Source organism: Python bivittatus, unplaced genomic scaffold (assembly GCF_059951505.1).
Source record: "Python bivittatus isolate LINGU-HERP-01145 unplaced genomic scaffold, Pbiv_v1 ctg000090_np1212, whole genome shotgun sequence".
In the NCBI taxonomy this organism is placed as follows: domain Eukaryota; kingdom Metazoa; phylum Chordata; class Lepidosauria; order Squamata; family Pythonidae; genus Python; species Python bivittatus.
The window spans coordinates 165,564-183,100 of NW_028277046.1; the positions used below are offsets into that span (position 1 = coordinate 165,564).

The 17,537-nt window shown below is 44.0% G+C and overlaps 1 protein-coding gene across 7 annotated transcripts in view; it reads right to left on the reverse strand.

Moving 5' to 3' along the window:
- Positions 1-17,537, reverse strand: part of VPS13D (vacuolar protein sorting 13 homolog D) — a 114,697-nt gene that overhangs the window by 60,022 nt on the left and 37,138 nt on the right. For 5 of the 7 annotated variants that reach the window (XM_088136670.1, XM_088136669.1, XM_088136668.1 and 2 more), the window contains exons 32-45: positions 16,198-16,331; positions 15,775-15,930; positions 14,629-14,845; positions 13,039-13,113; positions 12,231-12,437; positions 10,890-10,979; positions 10,533-10,673; positions 7,409-7,531; positions 6,346-6,420; positions 4,896-5,001; positions 2,728-2,880; positions 2,119-2,254; positions 967-1,014; positions 113-263 (exon numbers count right to left, since the gene is read on the reverse strand). In XM_088136670.1, coding sequence (XP_087992796.1) covers positions 113-263; positions 967-1,014; positions 2,119-2,254; positions 2,728-2,880; positions 4,896-5,001; positions 6,346-6,420; positions 7,409-7,531; positions 10,533-10,673; positions 10,890-10,979; positions 12,231-12,437; positions 13,039-13,113; positions 14,629-14,845; positions 15,775-15,930; positions 16,198-16,331 — 1,812 coding nt within the window. The remainder of the gene's footprint in view (positions 1-112; positions 264-966; positions 1,015-2,118; positions 2,255-2,727; positions 2,881-4,895; positions 5,002-6,345; positions 6,421-7,408; positions 7,532-10,532; positions 10,674-10,889; positions 10,980-12,230; positions 12,438-13,038; positions 13,114-14,628; positions 14,846-15,774; positions 15,931-16,197; positions 16,332-17,537) is intronic. The other 2 variants (XM_088136674.1, XM_088136671.1) reach the window with 1 other exon arrangement.

Consider the following 17,537-nt stretch of genomic DNA (forward strand, 5'->3'; position numbering starts at 1 on the left):
TGCCCTCCCCTGCCAAATAACTGACCACATCTCTTCTGGTGACCTCACTGCATTTTCTGACCTCTGAGGAAGACATCATTTACACAGCTGTTTCGTGGGTCCTGAAACTTACTGTCAGGCGCTGAAGGGCTGTCCAGCCTCAGCTCCATGGGCATTTCAAGTTTGTTTTTCACAATCAAAGCCGAGCGTACAGTGATCACTTTCCGAGCACTGCCCTCCATAGTAACAGCAAATACCACTCGAACTGGAGGCAATGAAGAAAACTGTAAAAATATTTTTTTTCCAAAGAAAAATCAAAATGGAACAAATTGACAGTGGACAATGCACACAAATTCTACAACAACTTGCACAGACACTTATGTACCAAGTATTTTCCTTAATAAAATGCACAATTTGTTAAGCCAGGAAATGTTGGGGCCTGAAGACCAATTACATAGCACCTCTAACCAGGAGAGGGTTTTCATTCTGTAACCAGCAAGAGTTAATGTTGTGTTATACATGTTAATTTTATAAAGCTAATTCTCTTTCCCCCCAAAATGCTGACTGAAATGTGTTTGGAATTTGGATTTTTTAAAAACAGTTCCACCACTGATTTTGTCTTGCTTTATGGATTTCCTCTGTCCTATCCTTTCTCTCCAGTGCTTCTGACTATTTACAAGCTATCTGGAATCTCAGAGACTTTTTATAACTCAACCACCAGTTTTGAAGCCCATCATCAACTCAAAATCCATCAGCAAAACCAAACCACATAAAGCTTTGCAATGAATTTTCAACAGCACGGTTCTACTGATTGGTGATCTGGCTCTTATGCCATGTTCAGCTAGCACTATTTTGCCTTCAGTTTAACAAACTCTGGCTTGTTAAAGCATTGTGATTTAAACAAACTATGAGTTAGGGCGAAATGTGAGTACGATCACACGCAGCTAACAAGAAACTGAGGGACGGAGGAGATAGATTTCAACTTACATAAACCTGTGGATGTATGATGTTTGTTCTACTAATTGGGCTGCCAACCTACGTAAAGAAAGAACAGAAAAATTAAACACACACACACAATATGACCACTTGGGAACTTGCCAGTTCCCTGTCACAGTGCACAGCCTTTCTCTGAAAAAAGCAGGTGCAAACAGCTATTCAGGATGTGCATTATTTAGCCAAATCCAAGATCAAACTGACTACTTCAAGGGTTTGCACAGATTTCCATGAAAAAATAGAATTCCCTCCAAGGAACTCATCATCTGGAACTTTATCTTGCCATTCCAATCACAAAGCTCAACTAATGGGACCCATTACTGATATGTTTCATCACTGTAGGGAAACAGCATCCATGTTACATATGTACAGTACTCACAAACTTTAATAACAATTTATAAGAAAGGTTTTGTCTGAGTATCTTTTTAAAAAAATAATGTCTTGTGCTAAAGTAATTAACAAAACTGAGGGTATAAATACACTCAATAAACAATATTATTGAAACAGCATTAACTTCAAGGATGGTGATGATAATAGTAAGAAAAAAGGGCCTGCAACATTGAGTTATAAATAGAACAAAATGGTTGACCTTATTGCCCTCCATCTGGGGGAGAAAAAAAAAAAACCAATTACCCAATCTCATTCAAATGTTGGCAGGCAACACAAATGAACAAAACATTAGGGCAAATCAGGTATGGATGTTTTCCTTCCAGTATTGCATAGATAATTTTTTTGGCCAATCCCCCCTCTTGATATCTTGATAGATTCCAAATGCTGGGATACAGCCAGAAGAACATATGCAATTGATCCCCACAGTGGTAGGACACAGAAGCTCCTTTCCAACTCCTGAGTTTTACCTCCAAAGGCAAAATGATTGTAACCAACCCTTATTAAATCCAAAATATACAGTGCAATTTTTTGTTGTTATTTTAACCGCATTTTAAGATCACAGGAAAGTAATTTTACTTCTCAGTAAATATCTAAGGTGATAATGGAGCCAAAGCTCTATTATTCTTAGCTGAGACAGAGGAGTAAAGAATATTGTTTTTGGCTGTATTGCTCTTTTTAAAACTAAATCTATTTTGGGTTTGGAAGAGACCGAAACTGTTTTCCTCATAAGAATAAAGTACTCAATGCTGAACTTACAGTAGAGGAAGAACTGCTCTTGTCTGGAGCTGCATAGCGGAAAAATATTCCTACTTTGTCAACTGACACAGGACTGACTTCCTCCCAGCCGTTCACTCTCACTTGCAGCTGGTGAATTCTTAGGTCGTGGGTATGCCTGGGAGGTTACAGATAAATCAATTCATATTAAGACCAATGGAGTGATATTTATAAGAGAGACAGGTTTCCTCATCCCAAATGAGGAAGAAAGATCATTCTTATACTCTTTTCTGCATTATTACATCAAATAAAATGTGTAATATGTAGTAAGAGTACAAAATGTGGAACAAACTGTGTAATGTTTAATAGGAGTACAATGATTGGCATGTATAGAATATACGTAGGCTATGGGCCAATTGAAACTACCACCACTGCTGTTTAGGAGATTATATATTATAAATAGGCACAGAGACACTTTGTCAAACATACCCAACCAATAATGGTGAAAATCTAAGCATACCAACAATAAGTATCAAATTCCTCCTTCAGTGTTATACTAACACTGGCCATTGGACAGGCACAGACTGAGCCACGCCTCTCTAAAGGAAGCCATGAAAGTCCAGCCGCAATTTGAGAACCTGTGCTTTTCACCTGTGCCTCAGTTTCCCCTTGGCTTCGAAGGCAAATGGAACCTCTTCACCAGTGAGGACCTCTCGCCACTCGCTGACTTTATGGGCTCCCTCCAGAAATGTCCCGTTTTCTTCTGGGATGACCGCAGGGCTTCCGCTGTGCAAGAGCGCTGCGCTAGAAACCAAGAATCAAGAGCGGGTAGTCTTGCACCAGCCTTCCTCTGGCTCCTTCACCAAAGCTGAATATCCCCCTTGTGCACACAGGGACGTCCAGGCTAAGGCTACACCATATACTTAAACTGAAATTAAACAAGCCACACAACGGCTGAAGTGCATTGTATGAATTCAATCAATATGGTGGGTTTATCACTGTTTATGGTTTAGCGTATTCTGTCAGCCAAACCACTGGGGCTTATTTTAAAAACAAAGAGTTAAAACAAAGTATGGCTTAGCACAGAGGAGGCTTTGGGTAGCCTAGGGCTGCATTTAACACCGGGGGGAGGGAAGAGGGCTAAAAAATACAGACGGGTGGGACCACATCACCTATGCAAGGAGAGCTGAGTTTTCAGGGTGAATTTTTTTGTTATGGTGCCCACTGTGTTATCCTGTAACAGGAGGACTCGAGGGGCCACTGTGCCCCAGGGTGACAGTCTGCTGATCCTTGGCTTTGTGCAAGATATGAATTTGGCTGAAAAACCTAAACACGGCCTTAGTAAAGGCTATGCCTCTTGAGCAAAAAAAATAACTAAAGTGGCCACACTTCCTTGATTGCTCCTGTCCATGTCCAGTGTAACAATATACAGTATCTCTCTCCCATCCCAGGCCAGCTGCTCATCCTCCAGGGTTAGGAGCATAAGGAATAGTATTCCAATACTATTTTTATGTTTTATGCATTTATATGTATTATGGTTTTAATGTTTTGTGTGAGCCGCCCAGAGTCCCCCATTGGGGGGAGCTGGGTGGGGGAGAAATTAAATAAATAAATAAATAAATAAATAAATAACGAACGAACGAACGAACGAACATAAGCCAAAACATCCATTTGCTGGATTTTAGCCGGGACCAACATTTTCATAAGCGGGATCTGTGTCTGTAAAGTTAATTATAGGCCTGGATGGCCTCAGGAAGCAGGCAGAGAGATAAAGCCGATGCATTTGTCTTGGAGCATCACATTCCACAGAATATGGTCCTCTGGGCATAGTTTGGTCACTGCATCTTAGAAAGGATATTAAAGAGTTAGAAAGATGCAAACATGCAGCACAGATTCAGCACAGAAGGAAGTGGTTTCTTCATCCTCCGTAGAATTAAACTGTAGAATTTGCTGCTGGCAACTGTGGGGATGGCAGCCAACTGGAACGGTTTGAAAAGGAGGCTGGACAGATTTAAGGAGGATCAGGCTGTCAGTGGCTACTAATCCTGATGGCTGTTTAGCAGCTGCTGAATTATGGGCAGCGGGCTTTAAATACTGGTTGCTCGGAGCAAGGATGCAAAGGGACCACTGCTCTCCAAGCCAGCCTCGCAAGTTCTCCAACTGCATCCCTCTGGCCTCAGAGGGCAGAACGCTGGCCTAGATGTGCCGATTCAGTTTCAGGGCAGTTCTTATGGCTAAAAAGGGGATCAAACACTCCTGGAGATGAAAAAATTTAGGCAATAAAAAGACACGGGGAAGTGTCACCTCTTTCATATTTCCCACTTGAGTTTTTTTTTTTTAATTCACTGAACTATATGTTACCTTTCTTTTGAAAGTCAGTGGCTTATAATTTAAAGTGATTCAAGCCTCCTCCAATGCAAAAAATAAAAGTAAATATGCCAATAAGCCCCCCGCCTCCCCCGATCATTCAAAAGCTGGGCTAAGTGATGTGTTTTTCCAGATTTTATAAAGGCTGAAAGAATGGGAACCAAATGCAACTCTGGCAGAAATGCCTTCCATAACCTGTAAAGACTGCAGGATGCAAACACTGCAAACTTAAGCAGGGCATCTCTTGCAGATTTTAAACCCAGAGAGCACAGCAGAAGACACTCAGTCTGGATGAAGTAACACTGTGTACCAGTCAGCCTGCGCCTAGAAGGGAAATGCTTGTTGACAAAGCCAGCCAAGTCGTTTCAAGAAAACACTGTGTGCATTTGAAAAACCAGCCCAAGAAAGCTCTGTCAATGGACCCCCGGCAGCCCCCCTCCCCACTTTCTTACCGAGTTGGGGTGGTTGTCAGCGTGGCAAACCACAGGGTGCAACCGGTGTGATTCCGCAGAGCAAAGGGCACAAAGGGCTGTCTACGTTTGGGTGCCTTCATTTCGGCTATGAAAGAAAGAGGAAGGGGGAGTGAGGAAGAGAAGAGCTGACCCTGGCCTAACCTACAAGCCTAAACCTCTCCTGCCTGGATCAGACCCGCTTCCCTTCTTCACTTGGGGGAAGGAAGCAGAGGTCTTCCCAAGTCTCAACTGCGTGGGCCAGCGCCATGCCCCCTTTGGAAATTCCCCCCAGATGAGTAGAAAGCACACAGCTGCCTGATCATTTGCACAAGCTCCTTTCCTTCAGAGACGCTGGCAGAGGCAGAGCGGGGCATGGCTGATGATGGACCAGCCAAAGCAGCCAGCTTCACCAATGACAAGATGACACTACCTGTCAGCACACAGCCTGGCCCATGGAGGAAGCAGGCCGTTCTCCCAAGCAGCACAACCTACAAAGGAGCCAGAGCTCGACCGGCTCTTTGCTCTCCTTGAATTTTAAATGCCATGGTCTTGTATTGCAGCTACGGCTCTTTCCTGACCCGCCCAACTCAGCGCACATCTTCCTCTTCCAAGACTTTGACCTTCAGTCAAACTGGGATATGGTACTCTGATGGGGGGAGTGGGGGAGAGGGGGCATTGGAGAATGGGAGATTCTCCAAAATTTGGCGATTCTCCATCTCCAAAAGAGATGGGAAGGGAAGGGAAGGGGGAAGGGAAGGGGGAGGGGGGGAGGGGGAGGGAAGGGAAGGGAAGGGAAGCATAAAACACAAACCAAAAACAGGGCATGCTGAAAGCTGGGCACTATGTCCAGGCCAGGCTTTCTGAAAAAGTTAATAGCCAATCTGATTAACAAAGGTTTTAAAAATCTGGTGCATTTTACTAAGAAAACACTGAAACCAATTTAATTTTCAGGTTAGTTTTTTGCTTTTCTTTTAAAACATAGCATTCACTATTTAGGGCTACTAGGAAATTGTGAATAATAGTGTTTTACACATTTGAGCAAGGCAAATTGAACTATTCTTATTCCCCCAAAGACTATGGAGGGGATTAAACAACTTGCACCTCCACTGTGCTGATGAACTACCACACTCAGCACTGTAGTTAGCATAGTCAATGCTCAGGAACGCTGGGAGTTGTAGTTCAGCATCACTGGGGGGGGGGGGGGCTGCAGCTTTCCTACCCACGCTCAACCGGTTCCTTTGCCTTGTTCCCCAACCCCAAGGCCAGACCTGGTTCATAACTGAATATGGCCTTAGCCCTGGCTTCCTTGAGACCTTTAGACTCCCCTGGCCGAGATACAGTGGAGCCCCCGCTAGAATCTGAAGGCCATCTTTAATATCTATATAAAAAGGCACCAAAGCCAGCTGTTGCAGAAAAACAGGAAAGCATCTTAACTCTGCAAATACAGTACCTCTAGCATACATCTGGTGCTCTAGGTTAGTCAGACTGGCTGTACTCCTAGTTCTAAGGTAGACAAGAGGAAGGCCTGGCAGACAGGAAAGACAATATTAGTGAGAAAGGGGGAGAAAATGCAGGTAAACAGGCAAGATTGTTATTGTCAAAATGGATAAGAAACCGCAAGCCCAGAGGTCATTGTGCAGCCAGCAAGTGAGGTGGAATAGGTTCCTTTTCACAGCCTTTGCCAGGCCGGTGCCTTCTGGGGGCATGTGGACTACAATTCCCAGACTTGAAAGGTGATCCTGAGTGGGACTTGTAGTCCTGCTGATCTAGTTGGGGAACCCTAATATAGAGATGATAACAAACGTCAGCGCAAGGAAAAAGTAACTGACTTCAGTCCAACAGAAGGGACCACGCCATCTGGTTTGCATGCATCAGTAACTCTTCCCAGTTAATACCCAGGAGAGAGAAGAACGAAAGCATTTCAACTGTGAAATATTTCCCAAGAATGGGAAGCATTTAGCTTAAAAAAGTGGGGAACAAGTGACCCTTCAGGAGTAAATGAGCAGTTCTGGTCAGCACGAGAAATAAAGAGATTCCCACCACTGGCAGATCTGAAGGGCCACCAGATCGCCCCTGAGTCCTGCTTAGGTGGCTTCAGCACTGATTCCTCACTTTGCCTTCCTTAAGAAACCTGAGAAGAATCTGAAGTTGAATGGCAGCACAGCTAGGGAGAGACTGAGCTGTAACGGCCAACAGCAATGCTGGGCAGGAGGCTGGGCAGACACAGGCGGGCCTAGTCACTGGGGGGTTGGGTGGAAACACAAAAATGGCAACTTCAGAAGGCTCTGGAACCGAGTTACGTTGCAGATTGGTCTCTGTAGAAGCAGCAGAAGGAAAGGAGACACGTTTCAAGCCAAGCTGCCTCACAGGAAACCATCAGGGAGGTATTCCACACAGGGGGAAAACATCGCTAGGTGAGGTGCCCTAAAGCATTCAACCGAATGCTTTGCGTGGTGGCCAATGTTGCAACATCCATGCTGGAGGGATCAATGCAATCCAGGTGAGGTTCATACCTTGTCTGAAGGAGGGGGGATCCACAGAAGAGCCTACCCACTCTTCGGATTCAAGTTCTGTCACTTCTTTTTCCTGCTTGCAGTAATCTGCCATCCATGACTGCTTGGTGCTGGCATACTGCTCTGGGGAAAGAAAACAAAAAACCCGTGAAGGTGGGGGGGGAGTGACAGCCCAAAACTAGAACCCAAAAAGGCTTGACCTCCATAAGCATTCTGGAACAGCAGCAGTTGTCCTGCCCGTGGATTCAGCTAATCCAGTGCAATATGGCTGACTGTGACAGGCATCAACGGTTCCCTTGTGCTGGGGGACGCATCTCTCAACGGAGATTTCACCGTCTCTCCCGCTGTAAAAACAGGGCTGCTCTCGGAACTCCTGTCTCTGGTTATTTTCCTGTCCACCTGTGGCCACATGGGGAGTAAAGCATAGGAAGAAAGGGCCGTGGGCATAAATGACCTTCCCTCTATTATTATTACTGTTGCTGTTATTATACAGGACGTGAAATCACAACTGCCAGTTCTTTAGCTGGTGTTGGCCTTCATTCGCATCGAGTTCTTCCCAAGAACCTAGGATGTCGTAATGTATCAGCGTCATATATGTGCGGATCCAAGCAGGGTGGACTTTTGTAATTGACAGACGGAAATTTTGTCAATGCGCAGATTTTCTGAGGGCCATCCAAGGCTTTTTGGTCTGGCACCCAGTGCGCCGATATCCACTGGAACCACCATGGCTGGTTGACGCCATAATCTTTCAACTTCGATTTTCAGATCTTGACATTTTGTGATCTTTTCCAATTCTTTGTCTTCTACTCTACTATCCCCTAGTATTGCCATATCCATTATCCACACTTTCTTCTTTTCAATCATAGTTAAATCCGGTGTGTTATGCACCAGACTTTTATTGGTTTGTATTTGGAAATAGTATTATTATTATTCCTGCCTTTTAAAATTATTTTTATATATATATATATATATATATATATATATATATATGAATGACTGTGGGAAAAATAAGACCTGAAAACAAATGTAAACCTCATTGTTTTGCTAGAAATCATGTTGAATATGATATAGTTGGAAACTATAGTTAATTAGTCCCAAAGTCTTCAGTCACTGGGGGTGGGGGGTGGAACAGCCACAGGCCTGCCATGTTCTATCTGAACCAAGCTACAGTGGTACCTCGGGTTACGAACGCCTCTGTTAACGAACTTTTCGGGTTATGACCAGCTTCAGCCGCAAAAATTTACCTCGGTTTGCAAACTCCGCCTCGGGGTACGAACAGGATACGCGGCCATTTTACCTCCTGTGACACAGTCCACGGCCATTTTTCCGCCCCTGACACGTGGTCCGCGGCCATTTTTTCGCCCCTGACACGTGGTCCGCAGCCATTTTTCCACCCGACACATGGTCCACGACCATTTTCTGCCCGACACGTGGTCCGCGGCCATTTTCTGCCCCTGACACATCGTCTGCGACCATTTTCCGCCCCTGACACGTGGTCCGCGGCCATTTTTCCGCCCGACACGTGGTCCGCGGCCATTTTCCGCCCCTGACACGTGGTCCGCGGCCATTTTCCGCCCCTGACACGTGGTCGTAGGGAGGGGGACTCTCCCTCCAAGCAATAGCCGCCTCCCTGTCTTCCATGCCAGAACGGATTAACAGTAATTACCGTATTTTTCCGACAATAAGACGCCCCCATGTACAAGACAACCCTGACTTTTCCAACCCAAAATTAAGAAATCAATATTTTAAAGATAATGCAGAACACATTTTTATTTAGTAATTAGTTAACATTTACCTGATACACTCGGTGGGAGGAGGTCCAAACCGTCTCTCTGTAGCTCTATTTCCAGGCTCTTTTGCATAACTGATTACATTCAATCACGAGTGAAACTGCCGATAGCTTGTCTCTGCAAACAGCCTTCCTCTAATTGGTTTGTTCAGCATCAGCTGACGTCAGTTACATCAGGCTCGTGACTGGAGGAAGTCTGTTTGGGAGACAAGCTATTTCACTTGTGATTGGAGGCTAGCAATAGGAGGAAACCTCTCTGCAGAAACAAAGTACTGTATGGGCAGTTTTGCAACCGCGCGATTCTCGGCTGACTTCCTTGAATAAGACGCCCTTCAATTTTTAGGGTAAGGATTTTAGAAAAAAGTATCGTCTTATAGTCGGAAAAATACGGTACATTGAACCTTATGGGAAAATTTGCTTCGGGTTGCGACCAATTCGGGGTGTGACCAGAGTCACGGAAAGAATTAAGTTCGTAAACCGAGGTTCCACTGTATACAGTTAGCGATGCCTCCATTTGCCCCAGAAAGATCAAGCACCCAGCTCAAGATCACACCCAGCGTCAAAACCCTTTCCTTGCCAGGGGCTGTGTTCCAAACAGAAGTGGATCAGGCTGGAGAAAAAATTAGATTTGATTTCTTCAAATATTTGTCATGCTTTTCTCCCATTATATATTTAATAATCTTCTCCTCTCATAAAGTTAAAAATTGTGATTTGAGAACATGGTCTGTGATCCTGGCAGTTGCAAGTGACCGAAGGGCTTCAGGTTGTGACCCTGTAACTTTTAAGACATTGTAGGAGAGCTGTGTTAGTCAAAAATCACAAGAAGCCTGGTAGCACCTTTTCTGACTAACAGAAAAAGGCATGAACGTTTGTGGGCCGCATCTCATTTCATGAGATGCAGAAAGTGGCTGGACAGATGTAGAATTTAAACTGGATGGGGGGCAAGGGAGGGGAAGACAGGTTGGTCGTACAGAGGGTTATGCCACTTTCTGCACCTGAAGTGAGCTGCCCTGGTGAAAGGATATGCCTTTTTATAAAACGTGCTGGCCAGAAACAGCTACCAGACTCCTCATAATTTTTTAAGCCACGGTTTCTTCACTAGGACCCAACTGGCCGTGTTCTCTTATCATACTAAGCCTGAATTATGGCTTGCAAGCCATACGGGCTATATTCGTGGAACCCATTAAGCCCAAAACAGTAACCATAGACGCAACCTTTCCCCAAGCACAGACGCGGGTCAGGCCCCTGCAGCGGCGCTGTGCCAGCAGCCCCATGTACCTCTTCCAGCTGCAGCAGAAGAGGAGGCTTTCTAACAAGGCCAGGAATCCAACCTACCGATTAACCTGGACGTTATGTTGATATCCAGACGTTGTTTTGCTTTCACTTCTAGTTTCAGCCGAGCAGGATGGAGGCGGCTGGCTGGCTGCTTTTGCCAAAATACAGAGCAGGGCCAAGGTTCAATGAACGGTTCCCAGCCTTAGAGAAAAGAGAAATGAATACACTTATGGTGCTGCAATTAAACCACGGAGGCCACGTGCCACGGGAAGGACCGAGTGTTATTAAAGAATCTGGGTTTTAAATGAAAGCTGGGAGAGAGAAAGGCTGCACTGGCCGATCATGGGAAGTGAATGGCATGACTGGATTGAGAAAGGGTGTCTCTCTAAATACCAGGTACCGATAGCAGACACTTACCGGAAAGTTCACGGTTGTAATAATCGCCCGAGAGGGTAAAATGAGCGTAGCCTTCTGGGCTGGCTCTCAAATGCTGAAGAAAATTCAAACCTGTAGGGAAACACCATTAATCAGTACTAAAACTGACCAACTTTGCAACGCTACAAAAAGAAAATACTGTACAAACAAAAATTAAGAATGACTCCAGTCAACAAAGATTTCTCACTATGTTAATGTTCAAAGAGGCCTCTATCACTGTGCCATGTGAAAATAATATTTTGAAATGTCATAAATACCAGGCTCTTGACATTTGACCTAGCTAGACAAGAATCTTCACTGTATAACCCCATTCGGTGCTCTTCAGATGCAAGGGACAAAATCTGCATTTTTGTATTTTGTGTAGGTAACACATTTTGCATAAAAGTTACCTAAATATGTAGATTTCACCTACTTTGCATACGGAGCTGATTACCCTCTGTCAACACAAAAACCATTTTCATGCCCGCAACAGTTTTATTCCATGGCTTAGTTCTGAATCCACGTTCCCCTGGTTAATGGATATCTTGCCTTGCATTTCTCAGCTTTCCTCAACGGGGAGCTTTTTCAGTGCATTAGGCTTGTTGGGCAGAGATTCTGGGAATAGAAGATTCCCAAAGAGCTTCAAGGTGGGCACTCTCTGCTTTTAAATCGCTCTTGATGCCCAACATTCTCACCTAGAATGGCAGAAGCCCAACTAATTGTCACAGTGCCCTTATCCAATTTTCTAAAGTGGATCATGTCTTATTTTCTGCCATATTTAGCCTGTAAAATGCTGACCTGCCAACACAGAACCAACCAGCACTCTGAGTCTCAGACATTCCTACTATATGAATGGTGTCCAGAAGAATTACAAATGGCATTCAAGGTAAAATCAATGTTATCCTAACAATATTCTTCTAATGAGCAGCTACAGCAACCTTCACCAACCCAGGTCCCTCTGGTTCCCAGTGTCCGTGTCAAGTGAAAATTCTGGGAATTGAAGTCTCAACTGCTCTGGAAGATGCCAGGCTGGGAAAGGCTGAACACCAGTCACCATCCCATCAGATATGCATAACATTCCCACCTGTTGGAGGCATCTCAAATGCTCTTCTGTGATATTACTGAGAGAGAATTTTAATTTGGTCTTTGCTTCACTGAATACTTTGACCCAACTGATATAAGTAGATGTAAGTTTGTTATCTCTCTGACATGACAGTAAATGACATCACTGTTATTAAAAAGTCACATGTCATTCAAAGATTCTTCAGTTCTCAACTAAAATAAGGCGATGCCCATTCCTATTCAAAATGTGAAGGAAGCAGGAACCGCAAGGGGAATATTTACGTGAGAACGTCAGCTCAGCTAAAGGAACATCACAGTCCATGCAATCATCGATAAAACAAATGCAGACGCTTTCTGCTTTGACTTCCACCCCGGAGATCAGCCGAAGAGCCATGGAGCTCTGCCCGTCCAGACTGCCGGAATCTAATGTCGAGTGTTTCAAAGGTTCTGCATTCTTGAACAACCAACTTGCTGCTTTCTTCAGCTGACCTGACCATACCAATAAGGACACAGGAAGCAAGTTAGATGTATATAGTGTGTGGCTAGTTTGCTTATTTTAAAAATAGTATCCTTCCAAAGTAAGCACGACCGATGCTTGACTGTGTTTATATAAACAACTGATCTGTCCATTTCTTCCACCCTCTATCCAGTGGCAACAGCAACTTGCAAGCAAGAGGAGACTGCTTTTCGCTCTGTGTATACAGTTAGAAGTAGAAGAAAAAAAGATCAGACCGCAAAATTAACCCACTTCTTAGCACTACTGATTATACTGTGTGTGGTTTTTTTTGCAAAGGGAAAAATGCTTCTCAATGACAAGAGGCTAGATGGAACAGAGGAGTTTGCAAGAGGGTGAGAGGACCGCCTGTCAGCCCCCTCCTCTTTCCCACTCCAGAGCCTTTACAAAGGAAGGGCACAGGAACCACGGCTCACAAAACAGGGCCCTCAGTACCCTGTTGGAAAACAGCAAAGACAGTTATGTGACTGTGGCAACATCGTCCATGGACAAAAGACAGACGGTCCACCTATTATTTTGGTTGCAAACGATGATGTATTTTTTTAACTCCTACAGATAACACAAAAGCAATTGTACCTTGACAATCCAGCAGAGCTTTGCGACAGTCATTCAGGCGGAATCCCAATTCCTGCAACCGGGCCAGCTGCACTTCTGGAATGAAATATTGATTGCAAATCCAAGGGTAAGTGCTTGTGGCATTTGTGGCAACATTGCTCTGAAGGTATTTTTTACAGAGAACCCGACCATTTACTTATTTATTGCTCTGCAGTATTTATAACCCATCCCAATCCCAAAGGTGGTAGACAAACTAAAACAAAACATTATACAGGTAGTCCTTGACTTGTGACCATTCATTTAACAACCATTCAAACTTATGAGAGCACTAAACAGTGACTTACAACTGGTCCTTGCATTTATGACCATCGCACCATCCCTGCGGTCACGTGATCCAAATTCGGGCACTTGGCAACTGGCATGTACAGTATTTACAATTGCAGTGTCCCGGGTCACGTGATCGTCATTTGCGACTTTCCTAGCCGGCTTTCAACAAGCAAAATCAATGGGGAACCACGTGATTCACTTAACGACCACATGATTCACTTAACAACCTCAGTGATTCACTTAACAACTGCCAGAAAAAAATGTCATAAAGTTGGGTGTGGTCACATGTCTCACTTAACAACTGCCCTGCTTAACAACAAATTTTCAGGACCCTATTGTGGTCGTAAGTCGAGGACTACCTGTAATGGTTACATCAGAACAATATCAAAACCAAAATATAACCCCAGAAACCAAATAAAATTGAAAGTGCACTGACATAGAAATTTCAACCTGTTTTTGGAATTACAGCAAGATGGTGGTTACTACAGAGAAGGCTGGAACACCACGGTCTTCATAAGGGAAGCAAGCATTGAGCAGGTCCTTTCTCAAGGGCCTGATTAGATGGGCAGATTCATTTTTGGCAAGACATTGCCTGATGCATCCTGGAGCTGTGCTGTTTATGGCTTTAAAAGTAATGACCAGCACTTTGAACTGGGCCTGGAAGCCTACTGGCTACCAATGAAGTGACTTTACTTCTAAATTGCAATACTGGCAAGGTTGTCCTGCCAATAATCTTATTGCCATTCGATACCAGCTGCAGCTTCCCAATTATCTCAAAGGCTGCCCCATGTCAAGGGCATGGTAGTAGTCCAACCAAGTGGTCATCAAGGCATGGGTTACTAAGATACACATTTAAATATAAAGATACATTGTTTTCTTTCTCCCAAATTTAACAACCTTGATGTGGTTTGGGGGGAAAAGGCTGATTAATTCTATCAACTCCAGCATCTAAAAACCATCAAAACAATTTCCTTTCACCTTTTGATACACACCCCACTCTCCTACAACTTAGCTATCCAGAGGACTTGTTAGCTTGAAGGAATCAATCTTGGATTCCATTCCTACTGATTAAATTCATCAGTTAAATTCACTTTCAGCAGAAAGAAACAGGTATTCTCAAACATTATCTAAACAGTTGTATACAAAAACGAATTAAGCAAGTTTTAAAATGTAATCAGATCACCAACATTAGTTTTCCATATTCATGCTGCAACCGAGCAGTAGCACAGAGTGGGGGCGGGGGGAGTCAGAGAAGTCAACCCCAATTTAAAATTACATTCCTACCAAGGACAGGATCCAAAGACCGCTTAGTTGTCTCCATTCTTTCTGATGCTGTTCCTGAGATCTCATTTACACAAGAGGAACTAGAAGAAGCTGGAGAGTCTGAGGCAGGAGGATTTGGTAGCACCCCACTGGTCTGCTTAGAAATGGACTTGGCGATAGCCAGAAAGAGCTGGACATCGTTATAAGACAGCCTAATGTCAAGTGCTTGCAACTGGATCTGAAGGAAATGTGGCAACAAGAAAAAACATCGATTTGAGCGTAGAGTGGATGGCGTGGGGCTCTCCCAATTGCAGGCCCTCCTCTGAAAGGTTTCTAAGCAAAGGCTTAGGGGATTGCAAAACACTTCATTTCAAGCATGGACTTCCACAAATTGCTCCTAGTTTGAATGTGAAATGGGATATTCCACACATGCTGGAAACATCTTGGGCTTGAGACAAGAGCTATTCCAAGATGGAAACATTTTAGGGGGGGGGTCCCCAAATGCTCAAAACTGCCCATTTCATACTTGAAGCATCAAGCCTGTTTCATTCTTAGTAGGAAACATGTCACAAAACGTTTCAAAAGAATACATTTGCACAGCCCTATCACGGTGCAGTGGATTTCCTGTATCAACAATTAAGTTATGATAGAGGATGTTTAAGGCATCTCTTCTCAGTGTGAGGGTCTTCTGAATTTATGGACTCCCTCTTCCAGAAGTCTTAGTGATGGCTTACTGACTGGAGAATTCTGGGAGATGGTTGAAACACCTGGAGGACACCTTGGCTGAGAAGATTACTCTGGCTTTTCAAACAAGCCATGAAAGCGATGCAATGCTTTTATTTTAATCCATTATTCAAAGCATACTTGTTCTTTTAAAAAATATAGATCCAAATGCCTCTTTTAAAAAACTTATTTAAAATTAAGTCTGCACTTAACACTTGAGCCACAATTTTCTTAAAATTGAAGCCATGAACTGAGTAATACACACATGCTTTCCTTGGTTTTAGTTTACGATGCCATGCCATTGCAATTTACAACCCACCGTGGTTTAGCAGAATATGCAAACCTCGTTAACTATGGCTAATCAAACAAACCTGGCTTAACTTGATATGTTATCCCAGCCACAGAAATATTAAACATGTGCAAGTACATTTCAGAGAACACTACCTCCAGAAGAGGAGGGAAATCTCCACCGTTGAAAGCATCCAGGAGTCCTGACCCATTTGGGTACGAAGAATTCCCCACAAGCTCAACTTGAATAAGTGCGGGATCAAGGATGGAGAGCGCCGTTTCCTGCTCATTGCCCAGCCGGCACGAAAAAACCTAAAGGAGCAGAATTCATTCTGTAGGACCTTCTGTAGGACCTAACCTGAGGAGGACTGGAAGAGGGAGACAACCTGGAAGCCCTAAAGCTTGGGTTACTTGGCAGAACATTCTGCCTTTAGTTGTAAGAAACTCAACTCTGAGATTCATCTTCAGTGCTGACATGTTTTTTTTAAAAGCTGAATCATCGACTCAGGATGCTTTTGGTCATAGCAAAGATGCTGCCACAATAGGAATTCTAACCCGCCAGCGACCAAGCATTCTCACCTCGATGCCAGACAAGCTGCCTGAGAAAGGATGATCCACCAGTTTGGGTTTATATGTAAGAACAGTAGTCCCCTTCAGAATAATTGCATTAGTATCCATACAGGACATGTCTTCAACCACCACAAATTCAGTATCTGAAAGATAAGACAAGATTTTTTGCCACTAGCAAATGGTCAGCAGAGTCTTTTCCAGCTTTGCACAGAGTCTTTTCAGTTATACAAAAATATCTTCAGTTATGCCAAATATTAGTATTTGTACAGAATATACAAATCAGTATCGTATTAACATGTGTCTACACGGCATAGGGCCTGGATACTTGAGGGACAGCTTGCCTCCCACAATATCTGCTTGGCTGATTTGACCTAGCGTTCCACGTTCCTTTGATGCAACAATGCTATCTAGCAGGACCCTGGAAGTGCGCCTCCTCTGTAGCAGCACCTGCCCTCTGGAATGAGGTTCCTCCAAGATTCAAACAGCCCCACCCTGTGGTGTTCTGAAGAGCCTTGAAGACCTGGCTTTTTGCCCTGGCCTTTGGCAAGGGTGACTGAAACCCCCTTTAGACTATAGGGGTTCTTTTACTTCAGTCCCATCTGGTTTTATCATCCTGCCATTTTTACCTTCCTTGTTGTTTTTCTTATTTTTAACATTTTAAACATTTGTAAACCTCCTAGAGTTGTTGGGAGTCAGGTGGCATATATATATTTAATATATTATTGTTGTTTGCTTGCTTGCTTGTTTGTTTGTTTATTAAATTTTTCAACCGCCCATCTCCCCCCAATGGGGGAACTCTGGGCGATTCACAACAAACATTAGAACATAAAATATATAAACACATAAAACCTTAATTTAAAACATTACTAAAAAGAAGAAGGAGAGACCAAGAGGATGAAAAATCTGAGGCTGAAGGCAGAAGGACTCTATGGGGCTAGCCATCCCCATGCTTGAGGTATTCTCACCCCACCCCAGGCCAGGTGGCCGAACCAGGTCTTCAAAGCCTTACGGAAGGCCAGGAGTGTGGGGGCTAATCGCACCTCTGGGGGCAGGATGTTCCAAAGAGCAGAGGGTACCGCAGAGAAGCCCGCCTTCTGGACCCCGCCAGTCAAAGTTCTTTCACTGAGGGGGTCCAAAGCAGGCCCTCTCTGTGTGATCAGGTGGGACAGGTTGAAGTCATAGGGGAGAGGCGGTCCCTTAGGTAACCCATGCCATGTAGGGCTTTAAAGGTGATAACCAACACCTTGAATTGTTGTTGTTTTTCAGTAATGGCCAAATGATGATAACTGACTCATCACTAATGTGCTGCTTCGCAATCCTGTTAGTGGGTTTTACACAACCTGCCAAAT